Source organism: Olea europaea, chromosome 11 (assembly GCF_002742605.1).
Source record: "Olea europaea var. sylvestris chromosome 11, O_europaea_v1, whole genome shotgun sequence".
In the NCBI taxonomy this organism is placed as follows: domain Eukaryota; kingdom Viridiplantae; phylum Streptophyta; class Magnoliopsida; order Lamiales; family Oleaceae; genus Olea; species Olea europaea.
This window is the reverse complement of record NC_036247.1, coordinates 33,947,758-33,963,639: the sequence shown is the minus strand read 5'-3', so window position 1 is coordinate 33,963,639 and position 15,882 is coordinate 33,947,758. Positions and strand designations below refer to the sequence as shown.

At 33.6% G+C, this 15,882-nt stretch overlaps 2 protein-coding genes and 1 non-coding gene across 3 annotated transcripts; all 3 read left to right on the top strand.

Annotated features, from left to right (window-relative positions):
* Positions 1-112: 112 nt before the first annotated feature.
* Positions 113-402, top strand: LOC111404765 (the record flags this gene model as incomplete). Its single annotated transcript, XM_023033526.1, has 1 exon — positions 113-402. A coding segment is annotated over one exon (282 nt), but the record flags the coding sequence as incomplete, so codon positions are not given.
* Positions 403-750: 348 nt separating this feature from the next.
* TRNAA-AGC lies at positions 751-823 on the top strand. The gene has a single exon. It is a non-coding gene; the product is annotated as a tRNA-Ala (tRNA).
* Positions 766-3,837, top strand: LOC111404764. The gene is made up of 3 exons (XM_023033525.1): positions 766-795; positions 2,353-2,397; positions 2,839-3,837. Exons 1-3 carry the CDS (start codon positions 766-768, stop codon positions 3,835-3,837), a joined length of 1,074 nt encoding a protein of 357 aa, XP_022889293.1.
* The last annotated feature ends 12,045 nt before the right edge of the window (positions 3,838-15,882 follow it).

The window sequence follows — 15,882 nt, the reverse complement described above, 5'->3', positions numbered from 1 at the left end:
TAGTCTTTATGCACAATTAATTACATATGTAGACCCACGCGACAAATCAATAATTTTTTTCAACAGATAAAAAATAAAAAAAATTTAAATTTGCGTGTAATATTATATTATTAATGAATGTGTAATTGATGGGCTGCCACTGAAGCATGATCCTAAGAAAGGGCATGGAGGAAAGTACACGTGGGAAGGTCCGGAGAAGGAGTTGGAGCTGGAGACGCCGCCGCCTGCTATAGATGAGAAGGATCCGAACTATGTGGAAGAAGAAGAAGGGGCCGAGGGTGAGGGTGAGGGTGAGGATGAGCAAAATTTGGTAGTTGGCGAAGTTGAGGTGGCTAAGGTGGCGGAGGAAGGAGTGACGAGGGTTGAGGTTGAGCCTCATTTGAAGGTTAACTGAATGACTTTCTTGAAATTTCTATTTTCAACTTCTGATTTTTTATTTTTTCATGTTTATTAAAAAGGCTGTGATTGCTGTGGTGTTGTTCTTCCCATAATGAGAAGTGACTTGTAGTCATTTTGAATAATACTTAGCTTGTGTATTGTTTAGATAAAAAATCTATCTTTCGTTAAATTTTAATAAAAGTTTTCGTGTTGTTAAAAAGCAGTGGGTGCGTTTAATTAAAATTAATTATTTATTTTAATTACATTTTTTGGCTTCTTAACTTCCAAACTGATTCTGATTATTTCGTCTTAACTTTCCATGAGAAAGCTTTATTACCTTTATAAGGATATGTAAGGATCGATTAGTCAAATGGGGATGTAGCTCAGATGGTAGAGCGCTCGCTTAGCATGCGAGAGGTACGGGGATCGATACCCCGCATCTCCACTTATTTATAGTGTTTCTTTATGCCTTATGGGCTTCTGAATATGGGCCACAAAGAAAAACTTATAACGGATTGCAAAGCCCAATTATTATTTCAGTTCTTGAATAACAAATTTTACAGAAAGCCCAAATCATTAGTCCAAATAAGGCCCATCGTTAATCCCAGCTATCTGACTTTAGAGACACGATTATAGTCCAAACCATGTTTCTGTCGAGTTTCAAGTGTGATTTGGTAGGGGAGTTGGCATCTTTGGATCTATTTTCCGTTCTTTCTAAGTAAAAAATTAAAGTTACTTTAGGGGCTATGTTCATAGCTAAGAAGTTAAGTATAACTCGTTTTAAAATTAAGAACAAAAGTTTCAAATTAAAAAAATCAGATATTTATTAAAATTTATTTATAAATTACTTAATTAATTATATAATTTATTAAATATATTAAGATTATAGATTTATACAATTTAATCATAAATTAGCGATCTAATTAATTACACATTATTTTTCAATTATAAATTAAAATTTTATGTCACAAATTATTTTATGATCACAATTAAAAAAAATTATTGGTTATAATTTGTTCATCGATCACAAATCAAAAATTTAATTAATGATTTAGCTAGTAACATATTATTTTTTGATCACAAATTAGAAAAAAAATTTGTCATAAATTATTTTATGATTACAATTAAAAAAAATTATAGATTACAATTTATTCATCGATTACGAATAAAAATTTATAAGTCATAATTTATTTATCGTTTATAAAATACAAGTATTATAAGTCATAACTTATTATATAGTCACAAATTATCAAATTATAAATTACAAATAAACAATTTTAGCCCACACATTATTTTTTGGTTATAATTTGTCTTTTTAATTGATCACATATTGCTTATTAGTTACGGATTGACCAAGTGTTGACAGATTGAAAACTCCACACATGATTTGAATGCAAAGTGATATAATTTCTCAAAACTAGTATATATATATATTGTTCATAATCAGGTTGTTGAAAGGCAAACAAATCCTAAATTGTCTCTTAAAAAGACTTGGAGATGCCGATTCTTTCTTCCACCGACAGACCGTATTATTGGATAAGAAGAAATGTTCAGGAAAAAGAGTGGATTACAGCACAAGGCTTTTGATATTTGGATTGGATTCTTGATGGATGGTGCCTGCACCCTGTATAATAATGACTTATATGAATTTTCAATTATTTTGCACTTTTAAAAAATATATATAGTATCAATAATTATCTATTCTTGATCTTAGCATTCCAAAAAATATTGATATTCACATATGATAGAATTATAAAAACATGTTAAAATTTATTTATTACCATGTTTACTATTTTCTATTATGTGTCACATGTTATAAGTTTAATTCATTTTCATTACTTTTTTTTTTCTTCTTGAAAATTTAGAGCTATAGCACTTCCCTTCTGAGAGCTTTAGGTAAGGAAGAAAAGCAGCCACATAATAATCACGAGGAGTATTCATTGTATTTGTTGACATTTTTCTAAATTCATGCAGTTCAAGGCCCCATTTGGGAGTGATATTGTGACCTTTTGGAGAAAAGTGTGAACCACCATGAGAGAAAAAATCAAACTTTACAATTGGAATAATGAAATAACGATTAAAAAAATCAATTTTTTTGAGTGAAAAATCACTTCCAAACAAGCTCTTAACTATGTTGGTTCCAATTACCACAAACAACAATGTACTGAAAAGAAAGATCATCAAGATTTTTTTGTCATTTAGAACCTGAATGTTCAGTCATATTGACATTTTCATCCAATTGCAAATCAACAGGGGTTGCAACGTGCACAAAATCAGCATATTACACAAAATCAGCATGGATCATAGTCTTGCACAAAATCAGCATGGATGTTTATCAATTTTCCTTGTAAACCTTTATAGAAAAATTGAACAATGTTAGCATAAATCTTAGCCAATTATCTTTGTATAGCAACCTCATTGTACCTATTTATTGACTTCAAGAATGAATGAAACATACAGCAGAATTATCCATTTTCTTCTTCAACATGGTATCAGCCTGACCGGTCCTCTTCTTCCTGTGTCCTCATGGCTGCTGAAACCAACACACCTCCTCTAGCCCCAAATTCCTCTCCTCACCTCCTACATCCCTCTGATTCTCCTAATCTCATTCTTGTTTATGGATTACTCACCGGAGACAATTATCCTAAATGGCAGCGAGCTATAAGTCGTGCCCTCAATACCAAAAACAAACTTTGTTTTGTGGATGGCACTCTCCAAAACCCTACAGCCGATTCTCCCACCTATTCTCAATGGAGCCAAACCAAGGACATGATCCTCACTTGGTTGCTCAATACCATCAAACCCTCTATTGTAAATTCTCTTGAATATCACACAAATCCCCGGGACCAATGGAGAGATCTTCAATCTTGTTTCAGCCACGGCAACAACATCCAGCTCTATCACCTAAAACGTGATTTATACAACCTCACACAAAATACCCAACCCATCCATGATTACTACAACCAAATTAAGCAGATATGGGATGAGTTGGGTGACTTACAAAATGTTATGGACCTTGCTGAAATGAAAAAAAAAAAGGCTAAAGATGAACTAGTTTTTCAATTCCTTCTTGAATTGAATGACTCCTACTCGTCATTACGTACACAAATCCTTGCCCTTGATCCATTGCCTTCGATGCAAGAAGTATTTTCAACTCTCTTTCAGGAAGAACAGCAGCGACTTCTCCACGTCCGCACAGTATCACCGACCCCCAACATTGTTGCCATGACTGCCCGCACTCCCGTCCAGAACCGCACACCCCTAAAATGCACAGAATGTGGAAGGAACGGGCACCGTCGTGAGCGATGCTGGGTCATCATTGGATATCCTCCGAGGCGCGAACCCAAGAATCGCCAATCATCCATTCTTGGTCGTCCACCGGTAGCTGCTGTAACACAAACCACTGTTGCTTCTGCCTCAGATTCGTCCTCCATTCAGACTCTTCCATCAGAGCTATAACAGAATTGCTGGAACTCCTCAAGCTAGCTCCAACCCATGCCAATTTCGTCGGTAACTCCTTCTCCACCACACATACTGTCACCAGCCCCCATGATTGGATCATTGACAGCAGTGCTAGCAATCACATGTGCCACCGTCGATCTTCCTTCATAACTCTCGAGCCTCACTCTTTGGCTAACTCTATATCTTTGCCAAATGGTGAATCATCAAGAGTTGAAGGGAGTGGCTCTATTCAATTGTCCCCTACCCTATTTTTACATAATGTCCTTTATGTAACTAATTTTAAATATAACATGCTTTCTATCCCAAGATTTACTCAAGACTTACCATGTTTAGTTTTTTTTTCTTCTGATTCTTGTGTTTTTTAGGACCCACAGTCAAAGAGGCTGATTGGAGATGGTGAGGTGTGCAATGGGCTCTATATTTTTCGGGCACTTGACCCCCTTGCCCTTATTGTTACCACTTTTGCTAATAAAACATTATGGCATAACGCTTAGGTCATTCTTCTCGCTTTACAATACCGAGTATTATTGACACTCCATGTATCATTTCTCAATGTGATATTTGTAGTCGTTCAAAGCATAGTCGGATACCTTTTTCAAACAATCTCAATAAAAGTGAATTTATTTTTCATCAAATTTACTGTGATATTTGGGGTGGATACCCGACTACTTCTCTCTGTGGCGCACACTATTTTCTTACAATTGTTCATGATTTTTCACACACCGCCTGGATATATCTAATGCGATTTAAATCAGAAACAAGTACTAATATCCTTCGTTTTTTAGCTCTCATAAAAAAAATCAGTTTAACACTACCATTAAACACATTCGTACGGACAATGGCCAAGAATTTCTCTCCCATTCCCTACAAAACTACTTTCACGACCACGGCATTATTCATGAACATACTTGTGTTGAAACTCCACAACAAAATGATGTTGTAGAACGTAAACACCGACACCTTCTGAATGTTGCTCATAGCCTATGCTTCCAAGCCAACCTCCCTCTCAAATTTTGGGGGGAATGTATCCTTACAACTGCTTATCTCATCAATCGCACACCTAGTTGCAACATTGACGACAAAACACCTTTCGAACTCCTCTTCAATAAAAAACCATCCTATGATCACCTTCGTGTCTTCGGCTGCCTCTATTATGCTCAAACTCTCACCAACCATCGAGACAAATTCTCTCCCCGAGCCTCTAAATGCCTTTTCCTCAGGTACCCTAGCACTCACAAAGCCTACAAGCTTTATAACCTTGACACACATTCTATTTTTTATTCTGGTTACGTCACTTTTCACGAGAATGATTTTCCTTATCACCATCTCTTCTCGGCCCCCGATCATCATGACCCTATCATCCTCCTCCCTGTTCCTGAGCTCTCCAACCCTACCCCTGATCCTGCACCACCTCATTCCACCTTGAATCATAGCCCTACTTTGCTTCCTTCCCCCCTCATCATTCTACTCGTACCACCACTCTTCCATCTTACTTGCTCGATTACATCTACCCGACTCTTCCACCTGGGCCCACTGCATCTTCATGTGCTGCACAGTCCTCTGGTACTACTCATCCTCTATCATCTTTTCTTTCATACTCTTGCTTTTCATCTACTCACCGTTCTTTTCTAGCTGCTCTTAATACTATTGCAGACCCTACTTGCTACACTGATGCCAAGAAACACTCTCATTGGCATGAGGCTATGAATTCTGAACTTCGAACACTCGAAGAAAATTGCACTTGGACACTCGAGCCATTTCCTTCTGGCAAGAAATCCATTGGTTGTAAATGGGTGTTCAAGACCAAAATCAAAGCGGATGGTTCAATTGAGAGCTACAAGGCCCGATTAGTGGCCAACGGCTACACCCAAATTGAAGGACTCGACTACCACGAGACATTTGCCCCCGTTGCCAAGTTGACCACTGTCCGGTGTCTCCTTTCCGTTGCTGCCTCTCGACAATGGATAATTCATCAAATGGACGTTCACAATGCTTTTCTTCATGGTGACCTTGATGAGGAAGTTTACATGACTCCTCCACCTGGATATTGTACTAAGGGGGAGACCTGAGTCTGTCGCCTCCGAAAAGCTCTCTACGGACTCAAACAAGCCTCCCGGAATTGTTTCTTCAAACTAACAACTGTGTTAATTGATGCAAGATTCACACAATCTTCGGCGGACCATTCTCTTTTGACATTAGTTACTCCCACTGGCATTATTATGATTCTAGTCTATGTTGATGATATTTTGATTGCAGGCACTGACCCTTTACGGATTGATCATTACAAATCTGTTCTCTCCAGACACTTCAAAACTAAGTATCTAGGCCCTCTTAAATATTTTCTTGGTCTTGAAGTGGCCCGTTCTTCTACTAGGATCTTCATCAACCAACGAAAGTATACTCTTGATATTCTATCTGATAGTGGCCAGCTAGGTGCTCGCCCCGCCTCCTTTCCCATGGAACAGAATCTGAAGCTCACCGCCAGTGATGGTGATCTTCTGTCGGACCCGAGCCCCTATCGTCGACTTGTTGGCCGTCTCATTTACCTCACCATCACCCGACCTGACATTGCCTTCGCAGTCAACATACTCAGTCAGTTCATGCATGCACCTCGAGCTCCTCATTTGATTGCTGCTCATCAGGTTCTTCGCTATCTCAAGGGCACTTCAGGTCATGGCATTTTCTTTGCAGCCTCCAGTGGTCTTCAACTCACTACCTACACAGATTCAGACTGGGCCAGCTGCCCAACCACTCGTCGTTCTACTACTGGCTACTTCATCCAACTCGGGACCAATCCTATTTCTTGGCGCACCAAGAAACAGACAACAGTAGCTCACTCCTCAGCTGCGGCCGAATACCGAGCCATGGCCGTAACCACATGTGAGCTTATCTGGCTCAAAACCTTACTTGCTAATCTCGGTATATCCCACTTGCTTGCTATTGATCTTTTCTGTGACAATCAATCAGCACTACATATTGCTCGAAATCCAGTATTTCACGAGCGAACCAAACACATAGAGATTGATTGTCACATCGTTCGTGACAAGCTTCGCTCTGGTTTCCTCATTCTATCTCATGTCTCCACAACTGATCAGATTACAGATATCTTTACCAAAGCATTGGGACATGATTTGTTTCATCGCTTCTATCGCAAGTTGGGTATCACAGATCTTCATGCGCCAACTTGAGGGGGAGTATTGACATTTCCACCCAATTGCAAATCAACAGGGATTGCAATGTGCACAAAATCAGTATATTACACAAAATCAGCATGGATCATAGTCTTGCACAAAATCAGCATGGATGTTTGTCAATTTTCCTTGTAAACCTTTATAGAAAAATTGCACAATGTTAGCATAGATCTTAACCAATTTTCTTTGTATAGCAACCTCATTGTACCTATTTATTAACTTCAAGAATGAATGAAACATACAGCAGAATTATCCATTTTCTTCGTCAACAAGTCAAATGGCCTATTCACCACATTGAACTTTAACATGAGTAATTAACACTCTAAATCCACTAGAAAAATCAAATAATGTTCAAGATTACGAATCATACACCATGTATCGACCAAGAAAAGCCCCAAAGAGTCAATTTCTCTCACGAACCCTTTCAAAGTAAAAAATAGCAGAAAATCATAATCCCCTCAATCTCTATATACAACAAGAAGAAAAAGAAATCGAATGAAACTCTTCCGTAAACATCATCATAGCACCACTTGTCATCATCTCAGCAGCTTCAAAATATGGCACTAAAGTCATACTTCTAAAACACGAGATAGTAAAATGAATCAGAGAATCGGGCCAGCAGCCAAGTAAAATCATTGGACTACCAACAAATTAAGATGAACCAATTGTTAAGCATTGTCTCAACAATCTAATTAATTACTTTTTTTAATTAATCACGCGTTAGTTCATATTTCTCTATAACGAGCTAAAAGAATTAGTGTTCTCTTTGTCAACTTGTGATGATATGAGATATGAGAAATTAATATTTTCTTTTGGTTCAATATCAGTAGGCAAGTAAGGTATTCGTTTGTTTAAAAAAAAAAATAATAATAAATCTAATTTGGAGAAGCCTTATGATGTGAATTGTCACGTTTTTGTTCAAAATTCGACTAAAAACGTTTTAAAGATGATCTTTGAACATTATAGAATATTCAATAGTTAATCATACGGAGATGTGTATATGAATATGTTATTGTACAATAATGAAAAGAGGGAAATGATTAACGTCTTTAACATAGAGCATATATAAAAGGAATTCTAGCATAAGGGATTATTTCCGGTAAAGGTAAATAACTTTTGCTTAATTAAATGATAACCCAATCACAAATGTTGGAAAATATAACGTTATCTCTGTTAAGTCTATTTGGTTGCAGAGAGTTTTTACGTGTACTTCTTAATTATCGATACAACTAAAATTATTTCTTCACAACATAACTCACTTCTCTATGAGAAATTATATCTTGAAGATAAAACAATCCATTTCTTTACCAGGAGACAAAGACGACAAGAATGTCCTACCTCAATCAAAAGTTATTTTGATAGCATATGCAATACGTAGATTTCTTAGAATACATTAGATCTTATTAGGGTTAAATGTTACACCACAAGATTTTAGATATATTTTTCTCCATTGGGAGATATACAATGCTTCAAATCTAGTACATAAAAAGTGCATTTCTTGCGGTACGTGGGAAAGTGAACCGAGAAAAAAAAATGTTTGCGACTATTATCCACATATATATTGCACAATTATGTCGTTGAGAATTAGAAATCCTAATTCTATTCTTTTGAGAGCAATCAATTAGCTAAAAGAAATAAAAACACAAGCTTTATAGATGTTTGCCTCAACGTGAATTATCTCATCTTTCGTCGCTATTGTAATTCACTGTTATAAAAGAAACTTGAAAGAGAAAATTGCCACAAATATTCTCTAACCTCTCTCTCTCTTTTATGGTGGTAATCCAAAAACCTATTAATGGCTCCTAATTTATAAGATAAATTGGGACAAAATCGAAATTTACGAAGACACGAATTCTTGATACAAAATTTACAATAACACAAATTTCTAAAATGCCCTTAACGAAGTTTTGGTTCGGGGAAGAGGGGTCAATATTCCAACCCTCATGGCGACCTCAATCGAAAGCAATCTGAGTACCGACTTCGTGGAGTGACAATAATTAGACTTCATAACTTAATTGAGACTAGAATAAACAAGTTTTAATTATAATTATTCTTTAGAACATCTTGCTAAACTTTAAATTTACATATAATTTTTTTGTTAACTATGCTTAAATTTCTTAATTGTCCAAAAATAATTATTAATTCATCTTACCAAACAATTCATAATTTTCCTCAGTATATTATAGTCAGATCAAATATAACATGACTTGTCCTCTAACAAAGTGACTTGACATCTAAATTTTATTTATTGAATGTTGACCGAAGTAAAATGACTTGTCCTCTGATGAAGTGACTTAAAATCTGTAACAATAAAATTTATTTGGTCCCCCGTTGAATTTTTAACTCTTAACCGAAATAGAAATTCAATGTCCCTTCATTTTATCTAATCTAGGAAGCTAAAGATAACGGATTTCCACCAATAAAAAATTGATTAATTCAGTTTAAAGAAAATTCATTAATAATTTTTATTTAAAGTCAAAATTTAATTTTAATTATACGTTCACAATACTATCCACATATTTCGTGGAATTCACAACTCTTTTCATTACAAGAAATAATGAGATCCAAACACAGGCTACAATGTACGATTAAGATATGTTTGTTGGTGAAAGATAAATCGCACTCAATATCATAATAAAGTGTACAATCACATTAGATACATCGCTTCAAAACTTACCTCTAAATCTATTATCATTGTTACATGACATGATGGGATTAAGTTTATTCTTATAGATCCGAGTCGAACTAACAGTTAAAAATGTTAATAAAAAGAATTGGTCAATTCTTGACTCGTTCTAAAAAGTTTTCATTTTTTGGATTTTCAACATTATTGGGTCTATTTTCGAAATGATTTCCATGTTTTCTGATTGAATCAGACAATCCAATTGCGTTTTCATGACACTGATAGTCATAGAATTGAAATGGTTGTAGTGATTTTCGTACTAATTCTTTGATTTTACATACTTCTGTTGAGAGTTTGAATTATAAGCAATTAAAATGATTTTCAGCTCGCCCCAATTTGAATAGAGACTAAGTGATCCATTATATACATACAAACATATATATATATATATATATATATATATATATAGACACACACACACACACCCCATATAAGCCCAGGTGAGCAGGGGAATAGAAAAAGGAACCCAAAATATTGGAAAAAAAATGAATTTTATTGAAGAAGAATATAAATTACAAAAGATTCTTGAAAATGAAAAACTTTGAGAGAACAAATTACAAAGAGAATAAAACTTCTTCTTGCTTAATTCGGTCTGCTTTGAACTGAACTCTTCAGGTCTTCTTATACTGAAGTCCGGACTTTAAATTTCTTTCATTTGGGAGAAAGAGTCTTGAAAAGCATGGTGGAAGCCACAATAATGAAGAATCTTGAAAAGGAGAGTTATCTTTTGACAACTTTTCCAACTTTTGACTTCCATTTAATAAAGAAAAATCTTTAAATTTCTTTCATTTGGGAGAAAGAGTCTTGAAAAGCATGGTGGAAGCCACAATAATGAAGAATCTTGAAAAGGAGAGTTTGACTTCCATTTAATAAAGAAAAACTTTTCTTTATTAAAATAGTGATTGATGTTGTCCACGCAATTGATTGTAATCTTGACAAATCTTGCACCATTGAATTTGATCCTGACAAAGATTGAGGAGAATTTCTCTTGATTTGTAGACCCTTGAATTTCTTAAATCATCAAGAAAATTGGATTCATATAGTTATTTCTTTGAAGCATCATTTTGAGCAAGGAACTCTTCATAGTCATAACCTAAATCGAGTAAGTCATCACCATTATCAGTTTCTTGTGAAAATTGAGATTCTTGATCATCATCTGAATTTTGAGACTTTGATTTTGAAGATCCTTGTTTAGAAATTTGTTTGTAAATTTCTAATAATTCTTTTGGATCTTTACATTTTGATAACATTGAAATGATCCTTTGTTTTTCAGTCAAGAAATCAGCTAGACTTTCTTGTTCTTTCTTTGAGAATTTAGGTACACCTAAATTCCTTTGTTCTTGAATCCATGATTGAACTGTTTTGGAGCAACAATTTGTTTCCTTGAATTTTGACCACCATTTTATCTTGAATCTTCTTGTGATCTTTTGACAAGAGAACTCATCTTTGAGATTTTGATATTGAAAGAAATCCCAACAAAAAATTCAGGATACTTTCAAATTGAATGCAAATTGAAACAAAATATTTTCTTGAAGCTTCTGAAAATGTTTTGCTTCATTTTTGAAGTATTCATATCCTTGAAGAGTGAGACTGGGCAAAATTTGCTCTTCAAGTTCATGATACACAAACCATGTTTGAAACCATTTTGAAAAATGAGGATGACGGCTTTGATTGAAAAGAATAAACCAAGAATGGGTCATTGGTCTAAAAAGGAAGACTATACCAAGTATTCTGGTAATCAAAATAATTGAAATTTTCTTGAGTTGAAAATTCTGTTGAAGAGAGCTTGAGTTTCTTTTCTTCCCAAGGGTTTTGTCCCCAGTCTTCGTAAGACAAAACTCTGGTAATACTGATTTTTGAAAACATAATTTTTTATTTATCTTTTGGTTCGGGAGTATGAGAAATTATGGCTGATCCTGTTTTAAGAAAGATAGTCTCATAATATTCTCAGGTTTTCTAAACGTTTGAGGGCATGAACCAAAAGTTTGTTGGAAAAATGCTTGAAAGACATTCATCCAAACCTTTGTATCTATTGAGCCAAGAAGTTTCCATGTCAAGGACATTTTCGAAAATATTCTTTGTAAAATATTTGAAAGTATTTGGAGGGTTAATTTGAGGGAGTTTTCCAGAACTTTGAATGGCTTTTTTGTAGTTTGAAGGGGTTGAAGATTCTGCTTTTTGTTTAAGTTTTTGGTCTAATTTTTTGACAATGGTTGAAAGGGTGTTTGAAGAAGAAGAAGCTTCTTTTTGATCTTTTAAGAAATCATTGATGGAGAAAAAAAGGAGTAGAATTTTTCTTCTTTCTTCCCGTTTTTGCTTGAAAAGGATTATTATCCTCTTCTTCAACTTGCTTCACCCAACTCATTTTCACTCTTTTTGTGAATGAACTCTCTAGTGAGGAAGTCTACCAAGAAGTTTGATTTTCCTTGAATATATAGAATTTCGAAATCATAACAGGACAAAATAGCATGCCATCTTGCAAAGATTTATTTTGAAACAAGATTTTTTACGTCTTTGTGTAAAACATCTTTTGAGACGTTGCAATCTGTTTTCAAAATAAATTTTTTATTGATAAGATCGTCTTGAAATTTTTAAATACAAAGAACTATTGAAAGAATCTCTTTTTTGATAGTAGAGTAATTCTTTTGAGGACCAGTCCAAACTCCACTGTGGAATCTGACTAACTGTTCTTGAGATGACTCTAGTGGGATTTGCTTTAAAACACCACTGAATCCTATGTTTGAGGCATCTGTTTCGACAATAATTGAAGCAGTAGGGTCAAGGATTGAGAGACAGGGGATATTTTTTACTAGCTTTTTGATCTTTTGAACCGCATGCGTACACTCACAATTCCATGGGTCTGGGTTATTTTGTAATCTTTTGAATAATAGGGCACATACTTGACGTATATCTTTGACAAAATCGGCCACATAATTGACACAACCTAAAAAGCGTTGCAAACTTATTTTTTCAATAATTTCATCTGAGAATTTATCAGTAAAATCAATACTTCTTTGACTTGGTGTTATTGAAGAGTTTTGAATAATATGACCAAGAAAACGAATTTTTGTTTGAAATAAAACAATCTTTTTAGCAGAAACTGCTAAACCATTGTTCTTGATAACATAAAAAATGTATGAATATGCTTGAAATGCTGTTCTAAATTTTCTGAAAAAATAAGAACATCATCAATGTAAACAATAATGAAATTTGAAAAAGGATTGAAAATATCATTCATGATTTTTTGAAATTTTGAGGGAGTATTTTTGAGATCGAATGGCATAACATTCCATTCATATTGACCGAAAGAAACATTGAATGCAGTTTTGTATTTATCTTCTCCTTTAATTTGAATCTGCCAGAATCCTAACTTCGTATCAAATTTTGAGAAGATAATAGTCTTACAAAGGCAATTCAAAAGATCTTTCTTTTGAGGAATTGAAAATAGAATCCATTGAAGAGCAGAATTGAGTGGTTTGTAATTGATGACAAGACGAGGAACTCCTCGTTCGATCTCAGCAGAATTATTGACATAAAAAGCTGAACAGCTCCATTGAGATTTACTTGGACGGATTAAACCTTTCTCAAGTAAATCATTGATTTCTTTGATGCAGGATTCAAGTAATTCTTTTTTCATTTGAATAGAATGAGATTTTGTGAGAATATTTGATTCATGAAAATCATAATTGTAGGGAAGAGAAACAACATGTTTCTTTCTATTTCAGAAGGCATTTGGAATAAATTTGGAATCTCATGAGATTTTGTGAGAATATTTGATTCATGAAAATCATAATTGTAGGGAAGAGAAACAACATGTTTCTTTCTATTTCAGAAGGCATTTGGAATAGTTGAACAAATTTCTTGTTCAATCTTCTTTTGTAAATCAACAATTTGATTTTTAATAGAAGATTCTTGTAATCTTTTCTCAGTTTTTTGAAAAGAGATTTATTCTTTAAGAAATTGAATATGATTTCTTTTGAGATTAATATTATGAATAATTTTTGAAATTGCAGCTTCTTTTAAAGAATTAACATCTTTATAAGAAGGAGGATGTGAAAATTCGAAAAATATTTTTTTTCCAAAAATTTTTGTAGTTAATCCTCTATAATCTACTTTAAAAGGATAAATTTGAACAATGAAAGGAGTACCAAGAATAACATCTTGATCCAAATCTTTCACTAAATAAAAAACATTTTTGAAACAAATATTTGAATTGCAAACATGAGCTTTTGAAATTTTGTAATTGATATTCAGTTTTTTACCACTAGCACCATAAAGACGCTCAGTAGTTTTCTCAAAATGCTTTGTAGGAATAAGGCCTTCTTTGATACAATTTTGATCGGCTCCTGAATCAATCAGAACGCGAGTTGTGAATTTGAATTCTTTGTTAACTACAATAGTCATATTGCAGTACCACTTTTGAAGTTGAATTCGGTTAATAACATTAACATTTTCTTCTTCAGATTGAGGAATTCTTAAGGTAGATGAAAAATCAGATGAAGATGATTTTGAATGATGAGATGGCTTTGAAGATGATTTTGAGGAAATTTTGGATTTTCCTTTTCATCTTGAATAAAATTCGTTACTTAAGTTTTTTGCTTTTAAGCAAACAACTTCCATACGAACTTCTTGTACCTGATCTTCAAACTTAGAAATTTGAGATTTCATATCTTTAATTTCTCCTTGAAGTTCTGGAATTGAGGGTTTAGAACTTTTTGAAAGTTCCTTTTGAGCACGTTTAAGAATATTTGTTAGATTGATATCATCAAAACTTTCTTTTGATGATGAAGGTAAAAGAGATGAAAATTTCTTTTTGAGTTTAGGATTATCAATCCTGTTAATGATATCTTGAACGATTTCATCCTCTTCTGATAAAACATTTATAGTTTTGCAACCACAAATTTCTTTATCATTGTTAGAAGAAGAGTTGGAATCAGAATTTTGAGTAGATTCGTAGTCAGAATCTTCCTGATTGATAAAAACTTGTTCTAATTCAGAGTTAGACTCATTATCAGAACTAGATTGAATAAGATTAAGAAGTTGATTCTTAGTATCTTCATCAATTTGAAGAGTACTAATTTTCTTCTTAAGAGGACATCTATTGGAAAAATGACCAGATTTATTACATTTCCAACAAGTGATGTTAGAAGTATTTTTTGAAACTTTTCCTTTTGAAAAAGATTTTCTTTTTGAAAATTTCTTTTTATTTGAAACTTCTTCTGGAAGATTTTTGAAATGTTTTCTTTTAGAAAACCTTTTGTTTTGAAGAAATTTTTTCGATTTTGAAGAAGGAGTAATGATTTTCTCAAAACCATATTGTTCACAGAAAGATCCTAGTTCATCACGACTCTGAGATTTTTCCGATTTCAATTTAGCTTTGAGTTTCAAATCATTGCAAAGACTTAAAGCTTCTTTATTGATAAAATTGATAATTTCTCCATAAGTAAACATTTGAAGGTCATCAAATTCTTTTAATATTGAGTTCTTTACTTTTTCAGCAAAGAGTTTTGGAAGACCAAAAATGAATTTTTCTTTTCAAAAAGATTGTTGACAATCTTCTCGAATCATGATACGAGATAAAAACATATCTTTGTACCATTGAAAATCTTGTAATTTGGACATCTAAAATTCATAAGAATATCATTTTGAAGTTGCATAAGATTTTCTGGAGTTCCAATAAAATGTTTGATAATAGTTAATCCAAGAACAGAAAAACTATCATTGATTTCTTCGTCATTTTCATTACGAATAATACTGTTATTTTCATCACGTTTGACAGAGGAAAAGATAATTTCTTTCTCAGTTTTTGAGATGTAATTATCCCACCATTGTCCAAGTTGTCCCGTGAATCAAAGAACAATATTATTAGTGGCTTGAATTCTTGAAATTCTTTTTGCAAGAAAAGTCTTGTAACAAATAGTCATTTGTCCCATAAGATTGATAATTTGGAATTCAGTAAGTCCGTCGATATTCCATTCGACACCAGAATTACCATCATAAGATTTTTGAGGGAGAGTTTTATCTTCGAAAAGTTGATCTGGAGAAGAAGGACGAGGATAAAACTTTGGAATATTTTGATAATCAGATTTTCTGAGTTTATTGATAGAATCAAATTTTTCATCAATAAATTGAGATTCAATTTCATCAATTGTATTGATATTTTTTAAA